This window comes from Pleurodeles waltl, chromosome 5, assembly GCF_031143425.1.
Source record: "Pleurodeles waltl isolate 20211129_DDA chromosome 5, aPleWal1.hap1.20221129, whole genome shotgun sequence".
Lineage (NCBI taxonomy): Eukaryota > Metazoa > Chordata > Amphibia > Caudata > Salamandridae > Pleurodeles > Pleurodeles waltl.
Genome location: NC_090444.1, coordinates 1,508,508,779 through 1,508,536,647, shown reverse-complemented (window position 1 = coordinate 1,508,536,647; position 27,869 = coordinate 1,508,508,779). Strand labels below are relative to the sequence as shown.

Sequence of the window (27,869 nt, the reverse complement as noted above, 5' to 3'; positions counted from 1 at the left end):
TCCACATGGCTGTTTTGTTTTTGGCTGCTTTGGTTTGTGTGTGTTTTGGTGTGGCCCTGGCATTTGTCCCGCTGTTTTGGCTGTGTATTGTGCATAGAATAGGTTTGTGTTTGGTACATGCATGTATGTTGATAATTTGTGTATTGTTTTTGTTGACGTGTAATGGTGGTGGTGTGTGTGTTTGTTGTGTGCGCGTGGGGTGATGGGTATGTCAGTAGCATTGTGTGTTGTGTTAGCGTGGTATGACGTATGCTTCATTGTACGGCTGTGTGATTGTGTATTTCGGTTGTCAGGTGTAATGTGCTGCTGTATGTATGTAGGGTCATTGAAGGTGTGTAATGTGTTTGCTTGGCGAAGCGTTTGTGTTGTTGCAGTTGTGGTTTAGTTGTGTGAATCGGTGTTGTTGTGTATTGTTGGAATGTGCCGGTGCTCTGTGTCTGCGGGTTAGTGTGTGTATTGTACAGGTGTGTTGGCCGTGGTGTGTGTGGTATGGGGTGTGTGTGTGTGCGCATAGGGGTGTGGTTACGTGTGTGTGAGTGTGTCGCCAGCCATCCCGGATGTGTATTTTGTGTGTGCATGTGTACTTTGGGTTTTCTTACCGTGTCAGGTAAGTGTGTGTACTCACGGTTGTTGTGGTTGTCGCAGGTTCTGGAGTCCTTGTGCAAGCAGGAGCAGTGGGAGGACGTGCAGTTCAGGTTCCATGACAGCTCCAGAAAGGTATGTGTTCTAGAAGGTGAGTGTCTCCTTTTATAGATTTGGTTTCCTACAGGTGGTACGACCGTGGCGGAAACCTTGGAAGTGTGCAGCCTCGTCATATGTCCGGCGGGAACATGATGTCTGCCGGCCTGAAGGTGGCTACCGCTGTCCATGGTGGCATGACTGCACTGGTAGTGACTTGGCTGCCTTCTGTTGGGAAGACCACCATGGTCATAATTTGGCGGTCTTCTCCGCCGGCCCATTGGCTGTACAACTGCTGCCGCCAGACTCATAATGACCTCCTAAGTAATTGTACTATAAAGATTTTTGTGAAGCCCTGAGATGGGAGTGTGTACATATGCTACAGGTTAACTGTCACCTACTTTACATCCAAGAAGGCAAGTATGCCACATTCTAATTAGTGTTCCTTATTTACTGAAAACCATACATTTCCCCCATTTCTATTTTTAAAACAGATGGAACAGAAAAAAGCTATTTCAGTGTTGGTCAAGACTTCCAACCATTTCCAACCACTTATATAGCACATGCCTACCTGTGAAGCAATAGAGACCTTATGTGAGGGGTCTGGAGAGGATCTGCAAGATCGTGTATACCAAGTAGGGATTACACAAATACAGTTTACACACACATTTAGGCAGAATAAGTGATTTGCACATACACACAATGTTGAGTCGAGCGCCAAGTCTGGGATTCAAACCCCCAGCCCACAGATTCCAAGAGCAGCTGCTCAAACCGCTAAGCCACAGCTCCTTTTAAAATATGAAATATGAAAACGTCAGGTACCAAATTGCTACAGCGAGAGATTTGGGATTTAGATGGAACATTTGGCACTAATGTTGACTGACCAAATGTAGATGTAATGGAAGGCCTGATGTGGGATGCATTGGACATTTCCAAAAGAAAGGCATACCATGGTTGACGTGCCAAAGCTGCAGAAACGAGAGCAAGTATCAATGGTGCTTGCCTCATTTTTCCAACGACATAGCGATCACTAGAAGTGCAGTGAAATGATATGAAACTGTGCTAGAGCAATTTATCTCCAGCACATGCTCTAAAGAACTGGTGTGAGTACTTGGAGGTGCAGCTTTGGCATTAGGAGTTTGCATGAATTGAAAGAAGATTTACTGCCAGAATTCCCAGGGCAGTAAACATTGAATGGGAATGTGCTAATTCATTTCCTATTCATGTGTCTTATTGTGTCTGCTTAGGAGATCAGGAAAGCCCTGGCTCAGCTTTAGCAGATGCTCCACCAGCATGTGTCGGACATGCTGTGTCAATGAGTGCCATTTGTGGGGCAAGCTTGAGAGCTGTAGAGAATGTGTACCCCTGTTTACGCTTGAAGTACATGGTGGTCATGCTATCTATTTGAATTAAGGCCACTTTGTGGTGCAGCAGCCCAGAAATGCTCTGAGTGCAAAGAGCACTCTTTTCAAATCTAAGAAACTGATGAAATGCAAGCATTCTTGATGGGGCTATTGATACTGAATCATAGAGTTAAGGTATATGTACTCGTCGCTCCGCAAACAGTGTTGTGACCTGCAGCTGTGGGTCAAGGAATGATCTGTCTAGTAAATGTTGTGGCCAGTTCCCCCACTGTTGCCTGTGCTGAAATCTGGGCTCCACCAACACAATCGCCTCTAATACCTTGGGGTCACTGTCTGAATAAACACTTGTGTATTTGCAGCTGAGCACTGGTTACTAAAGCGGTGCATGAGGCCATCAGCCCCAACAGCTTTGTTTTCATTCTACAGTCGGAGGATTTGATAGACACTTCATTCTTCCCCAAAATCATCTCTAAAACAGCAGAATGTGCTCGCTTTGGCTGTTACAGATTAGAATGTGGTCCCAAGAAAAGCCTTAACCTCTTGAGGGTGCAAGTGGTATTTTTGATATTGATTGTGAATCTAATTGATGTAGATGATGTGTTTGTGTTTTGCTCATGTTGGCAAGACATTGGGAGTGAGTCCTCCCCTTCACCAGCAGATTTTCCAGTTAAAGATGTTCATCCATGTGACAGTGAAGCATGTAGTAATTTGAGAGGTTGAGGCCACTGCATACATTTGAACCTGGAAATAGGTGTCCTCGAGGGTGAGTGTTGTCAGACAGTGGCTTCCTGAAGCATGTTCTTCTTGAAATGAAAGGCAGTAATGAAAATGAGCAGCCCTATATAGAGGACCAGCCAAACAGGTTCTTACATTTTGAGGATAAGGAAGTATGGAGTACATTCTTTTTTTTTGTCGTTGTACAGGTTACTCTGGCCAGTAAAGTTCACACCTCCTCTAAGAGCAATTGGCTGATTCTGCTATGCCTTGGAAGGCAACTGGGTCATACTATATGAAATTCCAGGCAATATCCTTGGGTCATGGTGGAAATGACCTGTGATTGCAAAAAGAAAACCCTCAGTCTTCCCACGAAAGAGAGGTGCTATGTGGTCAGGGGCATGCCCAGTCATGGCATGTTGTCAGATGCACCTTGCCTTGGGTACCTCAGGGTCTGGAGCTAATGTAATGGTGAAAAAAAACAATGGATGTTCTTTCCTTGCTTAAACTGTACTATCAATTCAGTCTGAAAGCACTGAGTGGTTTGACTACTACTGGCTGGTTGTGCCATTGTTCGAAGAACCTTTCATTTGGCAACAATGAAAGTAGATTTTTGTTGTTGGTTGAGGGGCACCCATAGCCTTTACGGTTTCAGTTTGTGGGCTAAACACAGGTTCTCCACTGAATGGCAATGTGAATAGATACTGCAGGACCCCCGGGTGAAATCCACAGATGCATAACTATGAACCACTTAATCAGAATACTACTATTAACATGCAGGAAGCCATATCCACACCACTTACAGTGCAGCAGATGCTAAAACTGAAGATTATTTTGCTCTCTTCTACAATATTCATATCCCTCCTGCAGAGGGGATTTGTACAGATGCTGCTACAGCCCTTCCATCTCCCCTAGCTGTTGTCTGTCATGCCTTGCCAACAGTGCCAATACACTGGTATTATGTCTTGGCATGGTTGCTTGAACTATTATCTGCTTGACTGCAGCACCAAGTATCTTGATTTCTGTATCTAGAGGTGGTGTATAACATGTCCCTTGCATTAATGCACGTTTGTGCACTGTGTGAATCACCCAGGAATTATGGGATCAATTGTTTGGGACGGGCTTAAACGTACTTCCTCTGAACATGTAGCATGACTATTCACCATGTTTTGACATGATCCTTAAACATCTCTTAGCAGTGTTTCAACATTGTTTTTAACACTGAACATACGGATTGGACTTTCCAGTTTTGGAGAGAGAGAGAGAGAGAGAGAGAGAGAGAGAGAGAGAGAGAGAGAGAGAGAGAGATCAAACGAGAAAATCATCCTCTTCGCCTAAACTCACTGCCTTATGTATGACTGCAAGAAATGCAGCCGTTTTGTCAACTGAAGAAGCCCCTACAGGCTGTGAGTCATTATGCTGAGAAGGTGGAGGGAGGGGTTAGTAAACCCTATATTTAATTATTCCAAGCATCAATCTGATGGTTTTCCACCCCTACATCTTGATAGGGAGGTAATGGATCCAAAGACATGGCATTAATTGGCTTGTGAACATGTGGTAAATAAAGGGGAGGCTCATGCTGGGACAGGAGCAGTCTTGTGTTTTTTTGGAATAGTGAAAGCCCTAATTTAAGGAGATAAATTCTTCTCAAAGGTAAAGTTTCTCTTTTTTGAATGGGCGGCTTGGGAAATTGTGACAGTATGTGCCCAGTGTCTAGACTGAAATATATAGCATGCTGGCTTACATCTGGCAGTTGTGACTGGGATGAATCCAAGACCTCTTGTTTGTGCCCCATGTTTGGAGCTGAAGGCATACAGGACATCCTGTTTTTGCTTTACGCTGAAGCCAATTTCCGAGTACAAGACTTAGCTGGGTCTTCAAGAAGACAAGGTTCATTTTGAGACCAAGACTTTTCTCAAAGCAAGCTTCCTCTGGTGTTAAGGGAGACAGACACTGACTTAAGAGTGCAGCGTTCAAGGCTTTTTTCGACGAGGCTCGTTGGATAAGGCATGGCAATGCCAATGATTTTCCTCTATTTGGAGCTGAAGCTGTTTTCAAGGCTGATCACTGGGGGATGGTCCTTTGGGCGCTGCATGGCTGTGTCCTGGCAAGAGGCGTCTTTCAGAGTTACTCTTCTATGTCAAGTGAGGCAATCGGAGATGTGGTCTTGGTACTGGGTATAGGCGGTGGGGGGATCCCTGGAGATTAATGCTCTCTGGTACAAGATCAGTTCTCATTATGAATGACCCCAATTTCAGAGTACATCCATTTTGCGATCTAAAGTAACTCTTGTTACTCCGTTATTAAAAAGATTAAAATGGTCAATTATAAGTGTATTCTAATTTACTTTAAAGTTAAAATAAAACCTGACGGTTTACCATTCAGTTAATTTTGCTAGCCTAAGCTCAAGTTCCGTTGAACATAGAGTAGCTGAATATGGTTGAAACTTTCATTGTGAGGCATCATTAGAGAGTTTGCATCTAGCATCTTCATGGCCATCACTGATGCTATGACTAATTTATTTTATGATGTTAGTAGTAACACGCTATTGTTATTCTTGTGGCTAGTAACACAAATGTGCTAGCATTAATTGTAGTTGGACGACTACTTCACCCATTTCAGGATCTAGATGATTGTGGAATTGATACAACCAGAAATAATTTGGTATTCTGCCTGTCAGCTAACATATGTTGAAAAAACAATAGATAATGTAATTAATGACTTCATTTGAAACGTCCTCTGTGACATCATGCTTGAGGACATAAGCACAGCACGGAGTGAGCTGTGCTTCTGCAGGTAACTACAAGTAGCAATTTTTTTAGATTTCGCATCATAACCAAAAAATTTCACTTTTATGTGTATTTTTTTCAACTGTTGGGCTCTTTTGCGGGCTTTCATAATTTACTTAAGTGCCCACAATATGCAATACCCTTGCCTTCAGCACTAATTGGGCACAGCAGAGGTCTCTGGGCTCAGGGTGTAGCTGAAGGCCATGTCTTCCTACAAGCCCCCCTGCTCCATATATCATCTGACAGTTTACCCAGATTCTTGATGTCATCAAGATCCTCACAGCATCTTAGCTTACTGAAAAGTCTGGAGCCTTCCATTGACAAACTGGAGGCCAGAACAGCTGTCACCTGCTTTTCTCTCTCACAAACTACACAAGCGTTGGATGGAGGAAGGTGGGGCAGCTCCCAAAGGAGAGGAGACAGGGGAAAGAGACTAACACGAACAATGCTTCTCAACCCTTGGACCATGCCATAAAATCATGAATGGGTATTCAATGCGACGAGTGCATGACTAAGCTCCAAGGTCCAGATTGCCAAGCAGGGAAGGGTTGAACACACTCCTCAAACTCATCTCGGGGCAAGAAAGTCAGATGGAAGGAAACCCACGGTGGTTTCAACCATCCCTGTTCGTTATTTCATGACCAGTAAGAGACATTTGGGTGGGATGGGGGTGGTTGCAGTAGTCCTACGCACCCGGGCAATGCAAGGTAGTGAACTGTTTTTCCCCTCAAGGCTCCGTTTTGGGTGTTGCTCACTAACAAGTTATTTTGTCTAAATGACAAGTGAAATAGAATTGTTTTCAGCTATGTCTGTGAATTGGCAGCGTTGTTTCATAACCTATGACACAGTTAATTGAAGAAACCGGAGCCTTAACCATTCGGAGTGTTTTTTTATGCAAATTTCAAATTGTGAATTGTTTTCCGAACCAAATGATCAAATACGTCATTAAATATTTGAAGTATGGTTGGATGGATTAAAACAAATCACAAAATGAGTATAGAATGCATTCACCTTAGTCTGACCTTTGAGAACCCAGATTTGTGCAAGTTCATCCAGCATTGTTTGTGTCACTGTTTGGCAAAACTCCCCCCTAGATGAACTCTTTTTTTCTCTGAAGTCATGTGAACAACGTTTTTTGCGGCCTGCCTAAGTATTTTGTAGGAAGACTGCAAGTGACCCAAAACATAGCTGCTTGCATGATACTGGGCTATTTAGTCATTCAAACATCTCTGCCTATTTTTGATCTTTTGTTTGGTTGCCAACAGTTAACAGATCTACAATCAGATATTTGTGTTCCTTTCATAGGCCTTCTCAGATAAAGGCGGAGATGCTTTACCACTTGGTTCACTGAAAAATATTTTGTGTTCTGCAATGGTCTAAAAACTTGGCCCTTCACCGATTACTCTTTGTAGTCAGTTGCCTTACTCTGCATTTTTAGGTAGCAGGGCATTAACATCAAGACCCTATGTGCCAAGGTTTTTGCTGTGATTGATATATTTCATGATCATCATTAACAGACTAATAGGTACTGTAGATGAAAAACGTATGTGAATGCCCACATACATATCTGAAGGTATTTATGTATGGCATGTAAAAGGAAAAGCAACATGAAAACAATAGTTTTCAGCCATGTATATAAGCAAATAAATTCTTGTTGAAGTCAGGAAAAATTACTTTTCCGTGACTTGCATGGGAAGAGTGTGTGGGGTTAGATGAAATCTTTTCAGAACAGTTGCATTACATGTGCTAACACACATACGCTTATCATTTACGTATGAAAAATGTCACTAGGTAAAAAAAAACCTGCATGTATAAATTTACTGAAAATCTACTATAGTAATAAATAAAATACTCCTGGGATCCTCTGAATACCTTGAAAGTGGTACGTTTGATTTACCCGCCGTTTAGATCAAACAGAAGCATACATTTGACTTTTAAAAGGATGTTTTTGTGGCTTAGTCTCTGAAATAGGACTAAAACCTATGGCGAATGTGAGATATCAAGCAGGCAGACTCATATAATTTCAATATTTTCCTTGTATGATGTGTAATCCCTTTTTTAAAGGATTCATCTAGTTCATCCCAGCTCATCATAACATTGGTCTCTTCTAGAAATTCTGAATCATATCAAATAATGTACCTTTTCAAAGACTGGGAAGTATCTGCCGGTGGCCCTTTTACGTAGTAACTCAATCCTTTTGTTCCTTTCATCGGTGTCAAGAAAGGCAGTAGGAACGATCATCATCATCAGTTCGGCTGCTGCTTCGACATACATATCGATCCTGCAAAAGTGGGCTTTGTATTATTTCTAGCCACAGATGTAACATATTTCACATACAACTTCTATGTCAAACATTTTTTACTTGGCAAGTAAAATGATGGTTCTTTACTTCCAACAGTGCAAAAAGGTATGATTAGCATGCGCACCAATCCTTTCTTATAAAAGTGAAGCAAACAACAAACTTATGATTCAGTACCTAAACTTCGGTAGTGAATGTTTTCTGGCATACGTTTCTAAACACTCGCTATTGTATTGTCAGTCAGTGATTCCTAACCTGTGGTCAGTGGACCTCTTAGGGTTCTCAAGGCCTACACTGGGGGTCTGCAACTGTTTAGAAAATTAATATTAACAGATTAATAAAGTATGTACAAATAAAAAAAGCAAAATGTCAAATTGAACATTTTAAAATGCTCTATATATGTGAAGGAGTTGAAAACTGGAAGTGCAAAATTAAGTTGGTATCCTTAGCTTTATTCATGACAAGTAGTGGAAATCCAGCATCAGTAGCGTGGGTGGTGGCCTCACCTGAAGCCCGTGAAAGCACCAACAAAAATAGAGGATGTGTAACGAGTGGAAAAGAGTGATGTTCTACGATCTAGCATATCGCTTTGCCTTTTAGTAATTAAACTAAAAGCTCCAAGCTACCCATTTTTTTTGTTGGGAATAAAAGAAAAAAAAACAACAAAAAAAAAACATAGTTTGTGTAGTTGTTTGATGTATACTTGTTTCTGTAATTTTGTGTATTTGTTGTTTGAGGTTCACATTGTGGAAATTGCTTTCGCCGTGGGTCCTAGTTTCAAATAGCAATTCAAGTGGGCGTTCTGTATCTTATTCACTAGCATCCGTCTGCTCAGAATAACATTTGCTCTAAATGGAAGGCAGAATCCAGATAAGCAACTGGGCAGCGTTACGATGGCATAACACACCAAAGAACGTGAATGTGATCTTAACTGCACCAGAAGTGTAAATTAATCTACTTTGGTCTTAATCTTTTAACTTATCCCCAATATTATTTCAACAAACATCCAAGTTGTTTCTTGCATAAAAAGTGTACGTACAATAGCCTTTCCTTTATGTCCTTTCCATACAGATTGTACTTTGCAGCAATATAGCTTTGGATGGCCCTTGATTGCACCATCTTCACCCCATCCATCTCTACCATTGGAACTTGTTCAAACAGCAAATCTGCATATGTGAAAGAAATGAAAAGAAAGTAGTTAGAAAATGCACACTACTGAACACTACAATAACTGCATAATGCGGACCAGGACACAGTGCCCCTCCTGGCAGATTTCTGACAGCCACTAATTGTGAAAGAGCAAACGCTCATAAAAAAGTCACTAACCATAATGTGAAATAACATGTATTATAAGGTATTTAAAGGCCTAACTGGAAACGTGTTACAAAAATGCAGCTGAAACAGTGGGCACCATAAACAACGAATAATGAAGTATTAGGTGAAAAATAATGTCTAATCAAAATGTATTTTGTTTAATCATAAATACATGTGTTGAAAAAGTTGATTAAGAATATGTACAAAAAAATTAATGGTTTAAATTAAAAATTTGCTTAGCACTAGTATAAAGGCCTCACGTTTTAGTAATTTTCCAGAAACACGATGTTTAAATGTTGTGCTCACTGTGCAAAATAATGTTTCTTCAAACATCCTGTGCGACATGCACAGTGGAAATTTGTCCTGCTTTCACTGCTCGTGTTGCATATTTCCTCAAGATAAAAATTGTTAGTTTTAAACAAAGAGCCTCAGTGCACAATGTTGTATTTAAATTTTGCATATTTTGTTCTTGCTCGAGTTTTAGTTTTTGGCAGGAAGCACATGTCATGATTTCACGTTGCTTAAATGTAATTTTTGTTCGGAAACTGGGGATTGGAGACGCAAGAGGAGTGACAGCGAACACCAATCATGGGTGCAGAGAACGTTAAGAGATACATCTGAAGCGCAGATTATGTTTTTTTGGCTGTGTACTAAACCACCTAATGGTCTTGTCCAATAGACGTTTAGCTGGTAACTTCTGAGACTTTAATATAGCAAAGCTTTAGGTGATATAAGCCAGTTGCCCAATTTCTGAGCTTCTTGCTAGTTCTACATTTTCTGTGATTTCATTCAGCTTCAATTCTGTTCAGATGCTGCTTAGTTCTCGCCTATGATTTTAAGTTCAGATATACGTGGCCCACCTTTACTGAACTGTTTCCTTTTCATGCCCTGATGCGGACTAATAAAGACCTGACATTCCTGCGCTCTGTTGATGAAAACACTACTGATTGCTGACCATTTAGGAGAGGTATAACCAATGTGCATGTGTTTTCTTTGCAGGTTTCCCTTTAGAAAAACCAATCGCTTATTTTGGTTAGCGCCATAGTTAGATGTTTTCCAAATTAAATTTTTTCTTATTTTGCTTTTGGCATGAAGCCCACACATGCTTTCTCAATTAGGGTAATAGTTAGGGATGCCTGACCTAATATCTGTTTTTGAATGTATTTTAACTGATGGTGGTTTATTCAACTGCACAAACTAAATGTATAGTGTTTCTATCATTCACTTGATTCTGTTGTTATTCTGTATTGGTCTTTTAGAGTGTTTAATGATAAATGTTTGGATTAGATTGCGATTCTTTAGGTGTTTTGACCAGCCTGTGATGTTTCTGTATTTCTATCATTTGGTCTTGAGCACGATTTACATGACTTTAGCATTTTTAATCTAAAGGGCAATAAAGGTTTAAACTTTACTAAACTGGTGTGGTGATTCATGGCCACATAAATCATGGTGTTTGAAAATGTATGATTCCACATTGAATATTTTACTTAATGTTTATTGGCTCATATTGTCTGAATGAATGATTTCCAACTCCTGTCTGAGTCAAAAAGCCAGAGTCGACCTTTGAGGGTAATAGATGACTTACCCTTATACGTGTCACTTCATCATAACAATATAAAACAAATAAGGTCTGACACGCCCACATACCTCAAAGCATGCCCCGATTACAAGCTGTGCGGAATAGGTTGGGGAATTCACCACACCGGGTAAGTACCACTATCCTGGTTTAGGTAGCTCCCTGATGTAGTAAATGTCTTCTATTATGTGGTTTCAACTTGAAAATGAAGCATAACATGCTGAAGCTTTTGTTAATACACTGAACTCTGCATTCTATGCTTTCTTTTCTGGGCCATTTTTACCAGTAAATTACAGTAGGTTTTACCTGCCAGATTCTATCAGGGGAAAACCGAGAGTGTGTGATATAAATCACTTGTAATTCTGATCCCAGTGCAATCTTGTATTTCCACAAGGATAGGAATTTTGCCATGATCTTTTATTCAGGGCCACAGTCAGTCTGAGATACCAGGACCAGGGTTATAAATTCTGGCTGGTGTCTCCACCCCAATTACTGGGCATTCTGAGTTTTTATATCTCAAAACAAGAATATCATGCTATATGAAGAACTGGTGGGTCCACTACTGAATGCGGATCCCAATCCCAGATACATTTCCTCACATTTGCCCCTTGCCTTTAGCAGAGAAAATGTGCATTGCAATTCATTAGGTTTTAAGGGGAGTTTGCTCAGACCAAGCAAACCTTGTAAAAGAATGTGCGGCATCCCACCGGTGACAGTACTGTGCCCGACTTGTTATTGAGCCATAAATGGTATGTATGGTACTGCAACAGCTAGTGAAAAACAGAAACTGGAAATTATCAAAGGTAATGTCCTACTGTCAATATGCATGTAACCATAAATACTTATATGCGCCCTCAATTCAACTGCTGTGTGTCCCTATGGATAGGTAGCAGCAAATTATAGTGGTGCTAATTTCAAAAGGCACACTCATTAGGACCTTGACTTGGAGCAAGAATAGGTTAATGGCAAGTTGTGCAGTCTTTGTTGGGGAGTGTGGGGTTGGGCAGCACCCTGCCATGAACACTAGTCTGAAATTACTAAACTCCTTTCACTTAACATTCAGGGATTGACCCTCATTGTAAGAGCTTTCATCCACTGGCGACATGAGTAAGTCTTCAATTAGAGAAACATTCCTAATCTGAGCTATCAATTATGCCCAATGCTTAGCAAAATATTTTCTTCTCACTAGCTTTAACTCTCCTCCCCAGGTATTTTCTACTACTATTTCATTGCATTCCTATCTTCATCTGCATCTGCATAACGTCTTTCATTAGAGCTCCTAACAGGGCAATTTGATCTCTAAATGTGTGATTGGTCACATTTTCCTACTGTGAATGCTTCGCTTGATTGTAAGCTTTTTTGAATCCCCGGTGTAACTGACAGACTTTCTATAACCTTGCAGTCATTTTGGTAACATGAGGATATCCAGAACTGAAGGCTAGTATGAAGTGGTAATACATTTGTATTCCAATTGATCATAAACAGGTCCTGCGGCTCGAGAACATACCGCCCAGCTTTGAAAGTAAGACTGTGGAGAAAGATTAATTCACCTCCATGTGACTAGAACTGCCTTTGTCTTAGATGTAATTCTTATGTTCCCCCTACCTGGGCTTCACAAATGCTCACACCATTGTGTATGAACTCTTCTGTGGTGCATGTCATGTGTAGGTCAGGAGAATAGTAATGGGAAACCACATGGAATTACATTTAAATCCTGACCTTCTCTTAGATGGTAAAACACTCACTCAAGATGTTGCTGGTCTACAAAAATATAGACCTGTTGTGTAAGGAAATGCCTTCCTTGGCATGGTTACCCCCTGGCTTTTTACCTTTTGCTGATGCCAGTTATGATTGAAAGTGTGCTGGGACCCTTCTAACCAGGCCTCAGCACCAGTGTTCTTTCCCTAAACTGTACCTTTCTTCCCACAATTGGCACAGCCCTGGCACACAGATAAGTCCCTTGTAAGTGGTACCAAGGGCCCTGTGGCCAGGGGAAGTCTCTAAGGGCTGCAGCATGTTTTATGCCACCCTGGGAACCCCTCACTCAGCGCATGTACACTGCCTCACAGCTTGTGTGTGCTGGTGGGGAGAAAATGACTAAGTTGACATGGCACTACCCTCAGGGTGCCATGCCCTCATCCCACTACCTGTGGCATAGGTAAGTCACCCCTCTAGCAGGCCTTACAGCCCTAAGGCAGGGCACACTATACCACAGGTGAGGGCATAGTTGCATGAACACTATGCCCCTACAGTGTCTAAGCCAAACCTTTGACATTGTAAGTGCAAGGTAGCCATAAAGAGTATATGGTCTGGGAGTCTGTCAATTATGAACTCCATAGTTCCATAATGGCTACACTGAAATCTGGGATGTTTGGTATCAAAGTTCCCAGCAACATAAATGCACACTGATGCCAGTGTGGAATTTATTGAAAAATGCACACAGAGGGCATCTTAGAGATGCCCCCTGTATACCAGTCCAATTCTTAGTGTTAGGCTGACCAGTTCCTGCCAGCTTGCCACACCCAGACGAGTTCTGGCCACATGGGGTGAGTGCCTTTGCCACTCTGTGGCCACGAACAAAGCCTGCACTGGGTGGAGGTGCTTCTCACTTCTCCCTGCAGGAATTGTAACACCTGGCATTGAGCCTCAAAGGCTCATGCCTGTTGTTACAGCGCCCCAGGGCATCCCAGTTAGTGGAGATGCCCTGGGGCGCTGTACCACGTTTGGCGGCAAGTCCGGAGGAGATAATGAGAAAAACAAGGAGGAGTCACCCACCAGTCAGGACAGCCCCTAAGGTGTCCTGAGCTGAGGTGACCCCTGCCTTAAGAAATCCTCCATCTTGGTTTTGGAGGATTCCCCCCAATAGGAATGGGGATGTGCCTCCCTCCCTTCAGGGAGGGGGCACAAAGAGGGTGTACCCACCCTACAGGGCAGCTGCCCCCCAGACCTAAACACACCCCTAACCCTAAATTCAGTATTTAGGGGTGACCCTGAACCCAGGAAATCAGATTCCTGCAACCTGAAAGAGGAAGGACTGCTGACCTGAAAGCCCTGCAGAGACGACAACTGACTTAGCCCCAGCCCTACCGGCCTGTCTCCAGACTCAAAGAACCTGCACAGCGACACATCCAGCGGGACCAGCGACCTCTGAGGACTCAGAGGACTGACCTGCACCTAAAGGAACAAGAACCTCCTGAGGACAGTGGCTCGGTCCAGAAACCGCAACAAAATTGCAACAAAGAAGCAACTTTAAAGAGACTCTCACTTCCTGCCAGAAGCAGGAGTCTTCTCACACTGCACCAGACACCGCCGGCTCGAGTTCAGGACAACCAACATTACAGAGAGGACTCCCCGGCGATGTGTGATGTGATCCAATGATGTGGACACCCCGAGTCGACCTCCCTGCACCCCTCGAAACCCCCCTCCCCACCCCAGTGATGCCTGCAGACAGGATCCAGAGGCTCCCCCTGACCGTGACTGCCTGGTAACAAAGGAACCCAACACCTGGACCAAGCACTGCACCCGCAGCCCCCAGGACCGAAAGAAACCACCTACCATGCAGGAGTGACCAACAGGCGGCCCTCATCCTAGCCCAGTCAGTGGCTGGCCCGAGAAGCCCCCCTGTGCCCTGCCTGCATCGCCAGAGTGACCTCCCAGGTTCTTCCATTGATTTCTACAGCAAACCCGACACCTACTTTGCACACTGCACCTGTCCGCCCCTGTGCCGCTGAGTGTGTGTTTTGTGTGCTTGTGTGTCCCCCCTCAGTGCTCTACAAAACCCCCCTGGTCTGCTCTCAGAGGACGCAGGTACTTACCTACTGGCAGACTGGAATCGGAGCACCACTGGTCTCTATAGGCGTCTATGTGTTTTGGGCCCTCCTTTGACCTCTACACCTGACCGGCCCTGCTGTGCTACTGTGGCTTTGGGGTTGCCTTGAACCCCCAACGGTGGGCTGCTTATGCCCAGGAGACTGACATTGTAAGTGCTTTACTTACCTGAGAAATTAATGTTTACTTACCTTCCCCAGGAACTGTTGATTTTTGCATTGTGTCCACTTTTAAAATAGCTATTTGCCATTTTACCCAAAACTGTGTGTCCTACTGTTTTAAATCAAAGTTCTATGCGTACCTGTGTGAAGTACCTTGCATTTTATGTACTTGCCTCAAATTTGAATCTTGTGGTTCTAAAAATAAATTAAGAAAATATATTTTTCTGTGTAAAAACCTATTGGCCTGGAGTTAAGTCTTTGAGAGTGTGTTCCTCATGTATTGCCTGTGTGTGTACAACAAATGCTTAACACTACCCTCTGATAAGCCTACTGCTCGACCACACTACCACAAAATAGAGCATTAGTATTATCTAATTTTGCCACTATCAACCTCTAAGGGGAACCCTTGGACTGTGTGCACACTATCTCTCACTTTGAGATAGTATATACAGAGCCAACTTCCTACATAATGGCTTTAAGATTATGTTACACCTTGGCCTTCATCAATTTGTTTAACGTTTGCTGACAAGTCCCACACAGAGTCATCAAAACACTCATCTGGCATCCTGGAGATGTTCATCACTCTGAGGACCGTTCACAAATTGCATTTAGTGTCTATTTCAAATCACTGAAAAAACATCCACCGTTCACTGTTTGGAGACAGTCTTTAATGACCGTCAGTGTCCCATGCCTCCAAGCCTTGCTTCAGAAAAAGCCCCTCGGAAGGGTTTTATTGGAGCACACTCAGACCCAGTAACATGTTTGTGTAAAACCTAGTAAACAATTTTTTGACTTGTGAACTGTAACTCCGGGATTTGCAGCGAGTGTTCATCAGAATAAATAAAGGTACTGAAAGAGTTCAGACTCCGTGTTGCTTTTGTCCACACCCATCTACCCCTCCTTGTCACAAGTCATGCGACTGCGCTAATACGCCTTAGCTGGGCACACTTGCCCACACGCCAGTTACTGTCCAACTGCTTGACTGTCACAGTTGTCACAGTGCAGCCTGTGATATACCACTGGTGGCCAGATAGACAGCCCCTCCCCCCCCCCATGCTGACTCCATCCTGCTTTGATGAGGCAAGGCTCTGTTGTGCCGCCTTTAATGCTCACTGGCTTGACAGTGATGCTGCTTCTGTCCTTGCATGCAAGTTGCACTCGTCAGGCAGAAAAGGGCACTGCACGGTCCATGCTCTCAGCAGTAACGGGGCAGTGGAGAAATTACATTATGAGGCCCTGTGCTCAAGCTCTGCATCTGCCGCGGCTCTGGAACTACCACTCAAAAGTGTTCAGTCCCTCATGCACCTCAGAGAAGATAACTGCCTGAGGCAGAGGTGTTTTAAAACATGAGCAACCTGGGCTCTGGACCAGGACCCCTGCCCTTCAGAGGGGGGCCCTGCTAGAGCCAGGTCTGTTGTGCGGTCTCTTCCCCTAATGACCATAAACAATTCATAAACCAATTGTTTACAAATAAATTAAGGGAAATGAAATTTAAAAGTGTGTGATGTATGGAAGTCTATTAGAAACATTTTGCAGAGAAGTGACACCATGCAATAGCCATAAAAAAGGCAAACTCTGCAGGAGAAGAGGGACTCACCGCTACAAAGCTTTCCTGGCAAATGCTGCTAGAGCACTACTTCCAAACTTATGAACTTAGTTCAGGCATGTGGATTTACTCTGCTCCTTTCACAGAGATGCATAAAGAAAGGAATTAGCCCTCTTCAGAAACAAAATCAAGAGAGGCGCATTGATACCCAATGCCTGGACCAATGTGATTGTTCCATGCTGGGACCCACAGAGAAGTTGGACATCTTAGAGAGCAATCACCCACATGTCATAGGCCACTCAGCTCCAGTCGACTACCAACCCCTACACTCACAGGCGGTCCTTCACAGGCTTTGCCACTACTCCCCTGCTGCACCCCTCTAACACTTCTTCCATAGATACGTACAGCCAAAATCATTGGTACCCACACTAGTGAGAAATATTTCTGTGCAAACTGTTCTTCCTGGGCTTAAGGAGAAAATATTTAACCTGCCCAGACAACAAGTTCCTCCCAAAGACTAAAGCACAAACAGGCTAGAGAAGGAGACGTGCAACCTGTCCTGAACCCAGATTTGCCCCTGGCTGCCAGCACACCATCTGCCTATTTCTCAATCATCCAAGAAGAACACTGCAACACCATGGAACACCTTCACGTCCTGGTCCACTTTAACCACACCTCCTCTGTCTGCGGCACCCTGATGTACAGGCCACCCGGCCCCTGCCTACCTTTCATAGACGACGTCATAGACACCGCCCCTCCCCCCACCCAGCCCCTGCCTAGCTTTCATAGACGACGTAGTAGACACCGCCCCTCCCCCCCCAGGCCCTGGCGTCAGTTGACTACCTCCTCCTCGGCGACCTGAACTTCCACCTCGAGGACCGCACCGTCCCAAACACCACCGCTCCCTTCGACAACCTCGCCACCCTCGGCCTCAGACACCTGGTATCCACACCCACACACATTGCAGGACACACACTGGACCCCATCTTCACCTCAAGCGACCGGATCACCATCAAGGCCATCTCCACCCCAGAATGGACAGACCACTGCTGCATACACTTGACAATCACCGCAAGCAGCAGCCGCACCCACACCTCCAGGACCGCCCGAGGAAACGGGATGAAATCACCAACGAGCAACTCACCTCATCGCTCGCCAAATCCCTCCTTCGCCCCTCTGATGACGCCAACACAGCAACACGCAATCTCAATGCATGGATCACCAAATGCACCAACACTCTAGCCCCTCTCCGGCTGACATCGGCCAAATGCATACCTAAGAAAGTTCAGCTGGTTTACCACCGAACTCCAAGAATCAAAGCGTACCCAAAGACGTTTAGAGAAAAAATGGAGGAACAGCCAATCCAACGAAGACCTCGCCTCATTCTGTGCTGCAACCGCCGCCCACTGATAAAAAATCAAGAACGCAAGGAAGGACGCACTCCGTAAGCGCATCAACTCCTCCACACACAACTCGAAGGAACTCTTCCCAGTTATCAACAAGTTCACAGATCCCCCCTCCGAAACCACCAGCATCCCCCTGTCACATGACCTCTGCGACAAACTTGCCTCCTTTTTCCACCACAAGATCCAGGACATCTACCACAGCTTCCTCCTGGAAAATCCTGGCACCGGAGCCTGCGACCGACCCATGCCCCCAGAACCCGCCCAGACCATCCACAACTGGTCCACGCTCACCACAGAGGAAACAGTCAACATCATGAACAGCACCCACTCCAGAGCCCCCTTGGACCTCTACCCGCATCACATATAGATCAAAGCCAGCACAACCACCGCTTTTGAGCATAACACAATCAACTGCTCCATCAACATGGGCACCTTCCCTTAGGACTGGAAACATGCCCACTCCTGAAAAAACCTTCGGCAGACCCATCAGAACAAAAGAATTTCCGGTCCATCTCGCGGCTACCCTACCCCACCAAATTACTAGAGAAAGCAATTAACACATAACTACGGAATTTCATTGAGGCCAACAACTCCCTGGACAGCTCCCAGTCCGGCTTACACAGCAATCAGCCTACTGGCAGCCGCCGACAACATCCGATTACTCCTTGACTGCAGCCACACCGCAGCACTCATACTCCTCGACCTCTCAGCAGCTTTCGACACAGTCTTCCACAGCACTCTGCGCACCAGACTCCATGACAATGGAATCCGCAGAAGAGCCCTGGAATGGATCTACTCCCTCCTCTCTGGGAGGACGCAGAGGATCAGACTCCTGCTCTCCACCTTCAGACCCACAGAAGTCAACTGCGAAGTCCCCCACAAATCCTCACTCAGTCCCATACTGTTCAACTTATACATGGCCCCTCTTGCTGCCATTGTCAGAAGCCACAGTATGAACAAAGTGTCATATACCGATGACACACAACTCATCATTTCCCTCACTGAAGACCCGGGCACGGCCAAAAGGAACTTTCACGCAGGAATGGAAGCTGTCGCCACCTGGATGAGATAAAGCTGCCTCAAGCTCAACTCCAAGTCGGAGCTCATCTTCAGAAACGCCACCTCAGCTTGGGCCGACTCCTGGGGTCCCTCATCACTCAGTGGCCCCCTCTGCATCAACGAGCACGCCCGCAACTTAGGAATCATCCTCGACTCCTTCCTATCCATGACCCGCCAGGTAAACTCTGTCGCCTCCTCCTGCTGGCACACACTCCGCAAACTTCGGAAGAGCTTCAGATGGATCCCAGCAGACTGTCGCAGGACAGTCACCCACGCCTTAGTCACGACTAAGCTCGACTAGGGCAATGCCCTCTACGGCACCTCAACTAGGAACATCAAAAAAATCCAACTCATCCAGAACCCTACCTCCAGACTCATTCTGGACCTCCGTCGCCGAGAACACATCTCCCAACACCTGAGGACCCTCCACTGGCTACCTATCGAGAAGCGAATCACCTTCAAGCTTCTCACCCACACGTACAAGGCCATACACAGCGCAGGACCAGCCTACTGTAACCACTGCGTCTCCTTCCACACCCCGCCTGATCCCTGGGCTCTGGCCACCGTCCTTCACATCTGCAAAACTACAGCCGGAGGAGGATCTTTCACCCACACTGTAGCAAAGAGCTGGAACAACCTCCCACTGCACCTCAGACAAAGCCGGTCGCTCACCATCTTCAGGAAGAACCTCAAGACGTGGCCCTTTGGATGAGGCCCCTCCCCTCTCATGCCTTGAGACCCTCACAGGTGAGTAGCCACAATTTATAAATATTGATTGATTTACAAATATTGATTGATTTCTCAGGGCCTCTGGAACCCAGTAAGAACCAACAAAAGGACAACCTGATAAAAATCGATATCTCCTGCATGCCACATCAAAGTCAACAACTACAAGACAGAAGGCCTTGAGTGCAGAACAGCATGAGTTCTTATCTGTGGTAACTCTACTCAAGAGCCCTGGTAAACTTAACTGAAATTACAGACACTGAAACCCCTTGCACTCCCTACCATTTTCCTTTCCAGCTTGGTGACAGTTTAAGGAGAAAAGAACTCTCTAACTTGGACTGAATACATGGAGCCACTACATCAATAGCCCATAACTTCAATGCTACTGCTTGTCACTGGGGCATGCAATACTGATGCATTATGCCAGGATGTAGCGGCATTTTGTTTTGGCCTCTGCTCACATACCAATGTTGCCCCTTGTAAGGAAGATGAGGGGAATGAATCCTCAAAACTTATGCCACATGTGGTTAGGAGTGACACATGCCTCCACAGTACCCTACCTCACTACCAGTGCTGCTATGGAGGCCCAACTGGCCTTACATCTGAGGCTGTGCCATGCTTGATTAATGAAGGAAGATAAAGAAGTGGCCTGACAGTCCACACAGACATACCAGGAGTCAACGCCAACATAAACAAAGAAGAATCTTGTCATATCCTGGCACCAAAAGTCAAAGGAGGGCAGCCACCATTTCACATATACAAACCTGAAGCCCACTCCTGTACAAGAGTAAGAAGAGCCCAAGTGCAGCTGCTGATTAGGTTTGATCACACCAGAAGATAAGGACATCCCCAAAGACTTGCACTGTCATCTATAGTGCAGGCTTCCTTCCGGAACAGGCTGTCCACCAATGAAGAGTGACAACTTTGTGAAAGCCTGGAGGAAGAACTAGAAATAAGCCACACTCTATCCCTAGCTTCCCACAGCAACAGCCCAGATATGGTCACCGGCTTTCTACCTTAAAGACAATGGCATCCACCCCAATAAGACCTTCCAATGCCTTGCACAGGCTGAAAAGGTTCACCCTTCAACAAACAAACAGGCTGAAGATGTTCATACATCAAACGCAACCCACAGGCTACTGGGATAAGACGTTCATCCTTTTACATACACTTGATGCATCATGGAAAGATAACCATGGCTCCATGGAAAAGCTGTCAACTGCCAAGTCGTCGAATTTTCAACCTTTCCTGTTAAAGATTACAAGTTTCATCTTACCTATGACTTTACTACCATGTGTGTCATCCGATGAGCCAGTCTTCGCAATTAACAAATTACTCTAGTAATGTTCATTCCCTGATGCACCATTTATATTTTTGGACAAGAGCCACATACTCTCTGAAGAGTCTGCTGGGTGGACCAACTCTGAACTCTCTAAGCAACATCCTGCTGTGTAGGACATCATATTTAATTGATCCATTTACATTGTTCATGACCGGACTCAATATCAGTTTAAACCACAAACTTGAGCAACAATTCCCTGTTGCAGCAGACATTGTTCATTTGGGGGTCCTTCACTGTCTTGCTGATCTACTCTGAGACTGATAAACCTACGGTGGTGTCTTTATTTGTTATGTTTTCCTGGTTAGGCTCCGTGTCTTTCAGTGATTTTTTTGGGGGAGCGATATAGTGTCCATCAGGGCACATCAAGGGGCAACTTCCTTTCCAAAGCGGGCTATCTTTCATATCAACCCACACTCATCAACCAGTCATGGCACAATTCATCTGACCGGGCTAAGAAATAGAAGCTGAGTGCCAGTGCTCTCAGTGCAATTACTGCCCAACTGCTTGTCTCTTCGTAGCCAGTGACATAACAAACAGCAGCTAAACAGGTCTGGTGTAACAGAGTAGGATGATAAAGGTAAAGCCATGATCCACCGTGCATATGGGAGTAAGTGTGGTGCAATAACTTAGCATGCCCAAACCACATCCAGTAAGAGTTTGGGCGATCACACTGATGATAAAGGAATCCAATACCATTTCTTAAAAGAATCAAATCATTATGACTCTAACCTGTGAAAATGTCAAACTAACCTTAAATCTGTAGTGGTTTAGATAAAAAGCAATACTCCTGTCTTCATGTCCAAGACGCAGGTAATTTGCTCTCTCTCATTAGTTCTAGAGTCTTCCCTATCCTGAACTTGCCAACTAGAACTTGGGAAGCCAGTTTCTTGAATTATGCTCAGGGGTTTTGCGGTTGTCACTGCTCCTTCGCCTGCTTCCTATGAATGGCAATAGTGCAAAGAAGTACATAGTGTTTGTACCTTTTCATTCCTGAGGAACAAAGGAAGCGAGAAGATCTGCAGCGGTAGACCCTCAATGAAAGCATATACTTCCTCAGGTTCGAAGGAGCAAGAGGTATTGGATACACTGGTCATGTGCTTTGTGGTGGCTTAGTTATAAGGCAATCCATTTAAAGAGTCAGATTTATTGGGTACAAGTACAAAGTGGAGGATACCTTGGTACCTGCAATCCATCCACCACTCCCAATGATTAGGCTGTACTAAATCAAGTCCCACAAATTTATTTTCCAAAAGCAGATATGAAGCTACAGCACCCATGTGGGAAACTTCAACCTTGAATGGATTACACCGCACCCTGACTTGCTCAGAGTTTTCATCCAGCAAGCACCCCCATTGTGAACTCCCACAACCGTAATCCAAGGTCCTGGCTATAGGGTTGGCTTCAGCTTGTGACCTTTGCCACAGCAGAGCAGAATGCCAGATCTCCAAGGACTTATGCAAGAGTGGCTGGGCCCAGTGATTTTAAATAGTAATGGCTAAAACATGTATTACTCGTGTTTCCTTTATTTGACTTTTCTAACATTTTGTGGTGGCAAGTACTTTTTTATGAACTGGAGGTCAACTTTACTTATTATGTTATTTGCCCTTGCACCTTCATCCACTTTACAAACTTAACTACCATCATCTCAGGTTCTGCTACTAAAAGTTAGTCAAGGATTCAATAAAAGGATATTTGGCTTATGTTTGTGTAGCGTTCCAAACAAGGCTGTGTAGGAGCTCAGCAAGAGCACATGCCTGGGCCTCTAAGCATTATCATATATTACTCTGCAGGGGTATTTTTATAAAATCAAACTTGCTAAGAAAACTACTGCAAGTTAACCTTACTATGTTAAAGGAATGCGGGACCTCATTGCCACAGGACCCAAACATCAACATTCTTTATATCATTACCCACAACCCCACCCACTGCAAGCTTACCTGGTGAGCCCATCCATGTGTAGGTCACCCTCTACTTCTAACTTCAAAGAAAAGACTTGGACTATCTCCTGCTTCTCTGAGGTCACTGGATTTTTCTTTAACCATTTATCGCAGCCAAGCTATTCACAAGAAGGTGTGAGTGCAAAGGCACCATCACTGTTACTAAGATAGCCTAGCAAAATAAAACATAATAATGCAAAGATTTCCTACAAACTTACAAAGTTAATAGTTGATATATATATTGAAGCAGCATAGAGTTACATTACTTGGGATCTTGTACTAATGAAGGCCCCGTTTATTTTTGCATTGTGACCAGACACTTAGCAGACATGAGTCTGCATGCTAAGCAGTAACCAGAAATGAAGGCATACCAGCACGCAAAGGCAGCAACATAAGTGATGTAGGATCTAAAGTAGTGAATGATAATGGAAAAGATTGTTAAAGAGTGTGCTACCCTGTGGTAAGAAGTAAGGAAGGAGGTTTATAGGACTACAATGTGGTTAGAGGTGGATGGTGAAATAGCACAAGTCAATCAAAAGTGAGTAGGCAGCAAGAAGAATTAGTGACAAAAGATTAGTAGTATGTACATGCTGTTGGCTGCACAATGTCTGATGTAAGACCTTCGGTCCGAAGGTGGTGCCAAGAGTAAAGAGCAAAATGGTAGGTAACAAAAAAAGACATGTGGGTGCAATGATCCCTTCCTAAGGTCATCACTCAAATACAACAGTGTAACCTAGCCGTCAGCATCACGGGTGACTCTCACTACTGGTTTACTCTCAGGTGATAGAGAGGAGTCGCAGGGTTGAATGGCTGTTCACATGTGGGAAAAGGAACAGGTTCCTCTCTGGGCTTTCCCTAGCACATATAGGAAACAGTAATTTCTTAGTCTCTTGTAGCAACAGTGAAATGCAGGGTGAAGGTGCAAGGCAGCATGCAGAGGCAGCAAAGGCTGGAAATTGGGCAGGAAATCGACAGCTTCCAAACTGAAAGAGTGAAAAACATGCCCGCTCTTCTACCCAGGTGTTGTTCAGACTAATTTTTTCAGGGAGAGTGTAGGCCTTTGGCTACGGAAGACTTCATCAACACAGAGTCTTTCTCTTCAACAAGCCCCTCGTCGCAGGACTAATTTCCCCCTCCTATCTTCAGAGCGCATGTCACAAACCCAGTCAATTTCAGAGAAGCAGGGCACTTTGGAGCAATGGGCACTGAATTCACAAATGTGAACAAAGAGCAGAAGTGCTATCATCATCTAGGATGGGTCGTGTGACCAGGAGGACCAATCATGTGCCTTTCAATGTTTCGCACTTAAAACAAATGAAGCAAACTCTGATCTGGGTCAATCCCATACAGGTGTCCACATTAGTAAGGCTACCCGCCCTTGGCAGAATCGGGCCAGGTAGCAGGTTCCCTTGCTCCATGACTGATTATTTCTGGTCTCCTGAAACATCGAAGGATCTCCATAGCACATTGGATACATAGGCTGACCTTGTCCTGTTCGCTTCCCATTGCCAAGAGATGACAGAATACTGACCTCCACAGTAACCATGTAGGCTAAATATACAGACTGTGTTACAAACATTTCCACAATTTTCTTGGTTAGTCACAACTTTTCTTCTATCGGTTGAGGCAAAGTCAAACATCAATCAGCCAGCTATTGTGTCAGGTGAACTTGCAATCATTTGAGGCCATTTGGACTCAGATACACAATTCCTAATATACCTCCGGCTGCTAAAACCCACACCTAAGGTCCTCAGACTCCCTCACCACAAAGTCAGTTTTAGAATACATGAAGACATGACAATATCTAGCCATCATAAAAGTATAGAAAGGAACAAGGACAATGGGCAACTGTGCGATTACCAAAAACTGTATCTCAGAGTAGGGACTGCCCAGGGGCTTTTCACTTTATGTTTAGTGAGTTAATCTATGCATATCCAGTTAATGGTATGTATTGATGTATGCCATGTCAAGCCAATAAAAAGTGTCTATAAAAGCAGGGACTTTATAAAAATATGCATTTGCAGCAAGCCACAGTGCCACCTAACTTCTGAAGAATCGTTTTCCCAAGATAGGTTATCAACAATGCTATCCATAGCCTGGTATCCAAAATTGTCATGCCACTTTCATTAAAGGAAGATATTGTTAACTCCATTATACTGTAAAGGGATACACCCATCTCCAATTCTGCCAGCTCCTTCTAGTCTCAAACTTGCCTTTTAATGTAAGCGATTTAATAACGTGCTAATGATTCTTCCGTGTTCTTCCTATTCTTCAATCATTTCTAGCTTGTCGACCAGATGATGTATGCTCCAGTACTGCTTTCCGTCAGAGATCACCTTAACTGGATTTGATCAGTGATGAAGTCACTCTCCACTGTCAAGAACATCTCCACTACCAGCCATGAACCTCTAGCAATTAGTCCAAATAGTATAACTTGCTCAATAGGGTTCCTCGATTTGTTCCTATGCTTGCCAGTCTTTGCTGATGAACCCCTCGTGAACAAGCATGCTCAGCTTCTTTGGTGCTATCATCTTGGTTTCAATAGCAATGTAGCTTTGGCCTGACAACATAATATATACAACCCAACAGTGGCCACACCCCTTCATAAAACAGCAATGTGGTTATTAAAGGAAGTTGGTCTTTTTCACAAAGTATTCACATCAACATTGTGGCGGGTTTTCAGATTTCTATGTGCATGATCCTGTTTCTCACTGTTCATGTGACACTTCAATGGTGCTATATATATTCTCATATTTGGAGTGTCTACCTCAACTCGTCTGGTATCTGTTCTGATCCCATTTATCTTGTTCTACAAAGCTATGCTTTGTTGGTCCAGTGATTAGAATGTCCTGATTGAGAAGGTCTCTCACACACTAAGGGGCACAGAAATTACTTCTGTGTGCAGTGGGGTTCCTTGCTGAATTTCTTCACAGACGACTTGAAATCGCAAATATATTGAGTGCACTCCAGGATATCCCACAAGGATCCACAGAACAGTTCACTTGTGAGTAATCTTAGCGGCAGGAGGACACCCCCACAATCAGTACTGAGATTTGACTGTTCTCGAATAATTCTGTGTCTTAATGTTTTGCAGCAGTCAGTCTGAGGAAGACGGTGCGAGGGTATTGAGCTGCTTGGGAAGTCGGGTATTGGATGGTTGTAATTCCTAAAAATATGCAACGCCGAAAAATCAAAGAAAAATCTATTGATTCCTAAACTGTTTAATTTATTTTCCCTGTTGAATTTTCTGTATCAAGTTCTCTTCAGATAAAGTTCTACAACTCGTGTGCGGAAACACTTGAGAATAGATCAATAGGAATTTGGGCACCAACCAAACTTTCCCAGCTATGATACAATTTTGCAGTCTTTCCCCGCTCTTCGTTGTTTTCATGACATATCTTCTATCATGCTTTAATAGATATATGTCTCTGTTTACTTGGCAGTGATGTGCCCTCTAAAATGTGTTTGGAGGTCACAAATGGATGCAGCCAATGAAGGTCCGAGGGTCTGGGTACCTTATCTTCTCCTAGATATCTTATGTTGTGATATCAGTGTTGTAATGTAGAGCACATCAGGGATGCTATTCACTCGCTAGATTCAGCACACTGGAGTATGCCATCAAGGTATGGATGTGTGCAGGAACACAGTAAGTGATGCCTATGCTGTGCTCACTCCCATTATGATTGTGCGGCTTGTGGCAGCCTAATATGAGCAACTTACCTTCAGGGCATGGCACCAGACCTTGCAAGTAGAGTCTATAGGCAGAAAATGAGCCTACTCTGCAAACAGCACTACTGTCCATCCCCTTCCCTCGTAAATATAGAAGTAATTAGCATAAAGGATAAGTCTTGTAAAGCTCGAACATAGACCTTCATCATACAAAAGACTATGTAGCTCTCTGTCTCCTATGCATGCCAAACATATCATCACGCCATCAAGGAATGGGGAATTCAGATCCATGTAGGTAGTTCCATCCACAAGCATGGTGCTGCTGCATGCCCCAGCTACCACCGGCAGATAAGGCTATAAAATTACAGTAGGATACCTACCCAAAGCATCCCACTTTAAGTCCATGTCAACAAGGTAGCCATTTTTGAATGGCTTTGAAACTGATCTCTCAATGCTAATAACAAGCTCACACCCCAAAGACATAAAAGGATAAATGCATTATTGCCTTAATCAACATCCTTCAGCATGACAGACACCATATAATTACCTCAATTCATCCAAACTGACCATTTTGCACGCCACTGAAACTCATATCACTATAGAGGTATAACAATATCAACTAGTGATGGCTAATCAAAGTGCATAGGCCTTATAAAAAAGCATGCTAAATAAAGTGCAGCCATTTTTAATTTAACATGAGTTGCCATCCTACATAAATGGACTATTGGCACGCTCTACAAATTAAATAAGGCACAGTAATTCCAATAACATTACATTTAGCTTCACCATTTTTAGAGTTGGATAATTCTCAACAATAACAACAAGCATTGGCAAAGCCAATAAGTCGCTCCCATGCAAGAACTATTGACTTGGTCAATGTGTTATAGCCATGTTGCATAGCAGCACAGCTGCTCTTCAAAATGGCTGAAAGTCAGGGGGAAAATGTGTATAATGGAACCATGCTTTTCAGTCTGGCAGGAGGGTGGGACAAGCAAAACAACACAGGAGGGGTAAGTAACACAAAGCAGGTGGGGATTGGGAGGGACATAGAAAGCAATGACTGGGCAACATCAACAACGTGGGGTGGGGCAGGAGTGAAGAGACAGCCTGCAAACACATGCACTCTAATGGAGTGCTGCAAATACAAGGAAAAAGTAACTTCTAAAGCACGAGCAGTGGAAGGACACTGGCAAAGGACGAGGTACTGGGGTCATACCACTGTTCTGGGATCTATAAATGATACATCAAAAAGGTAAGCAGTTAAGGTTTTATGTCAAGTCGGTTCCAAAATGTTGGAAACACAAGTGGTATCTCACAGCAAGAACATAAATCCATAACCCATCACAGGGAATGTCCAATCTTCCAGGGTGAACAGTGCATCCGAAGATTATAATAGATCAAATGAAAATGATCTGAAAAGTGCAAGAAATTTTGCTACTATAGAAACAACCAATATCATTA

General features: G+C 44.0%; 1 protein-coding gene across 1 annotated transcript in view; it reads right to left on the bottom strand.

Moving 5' to 3' along the window:
* LOC138296564 (glutathione S-transferase 3-like) overlaps positions 1-27,869 on the bottom strand; it is a 113,548-nt gene that overhangs the window by 23,522 nt on the left and 62,157 nt on the right. The window contains exons 4-5 of the mRNA XM_069235803.1: positions 8,884-9,010; positions 7,685-7,826 (exon numbers count right to left, since the gene is read on the bottom strand). Coding sequence (XP_069091904.1) covers positions 7,685-7,826; positions 8,884-9,010 — 269 coding nt within the window. The remainder of the gene's footprint in view (positions 1-7,684; positions 7,827-8,883; positions 9,011-27,869) is intronic.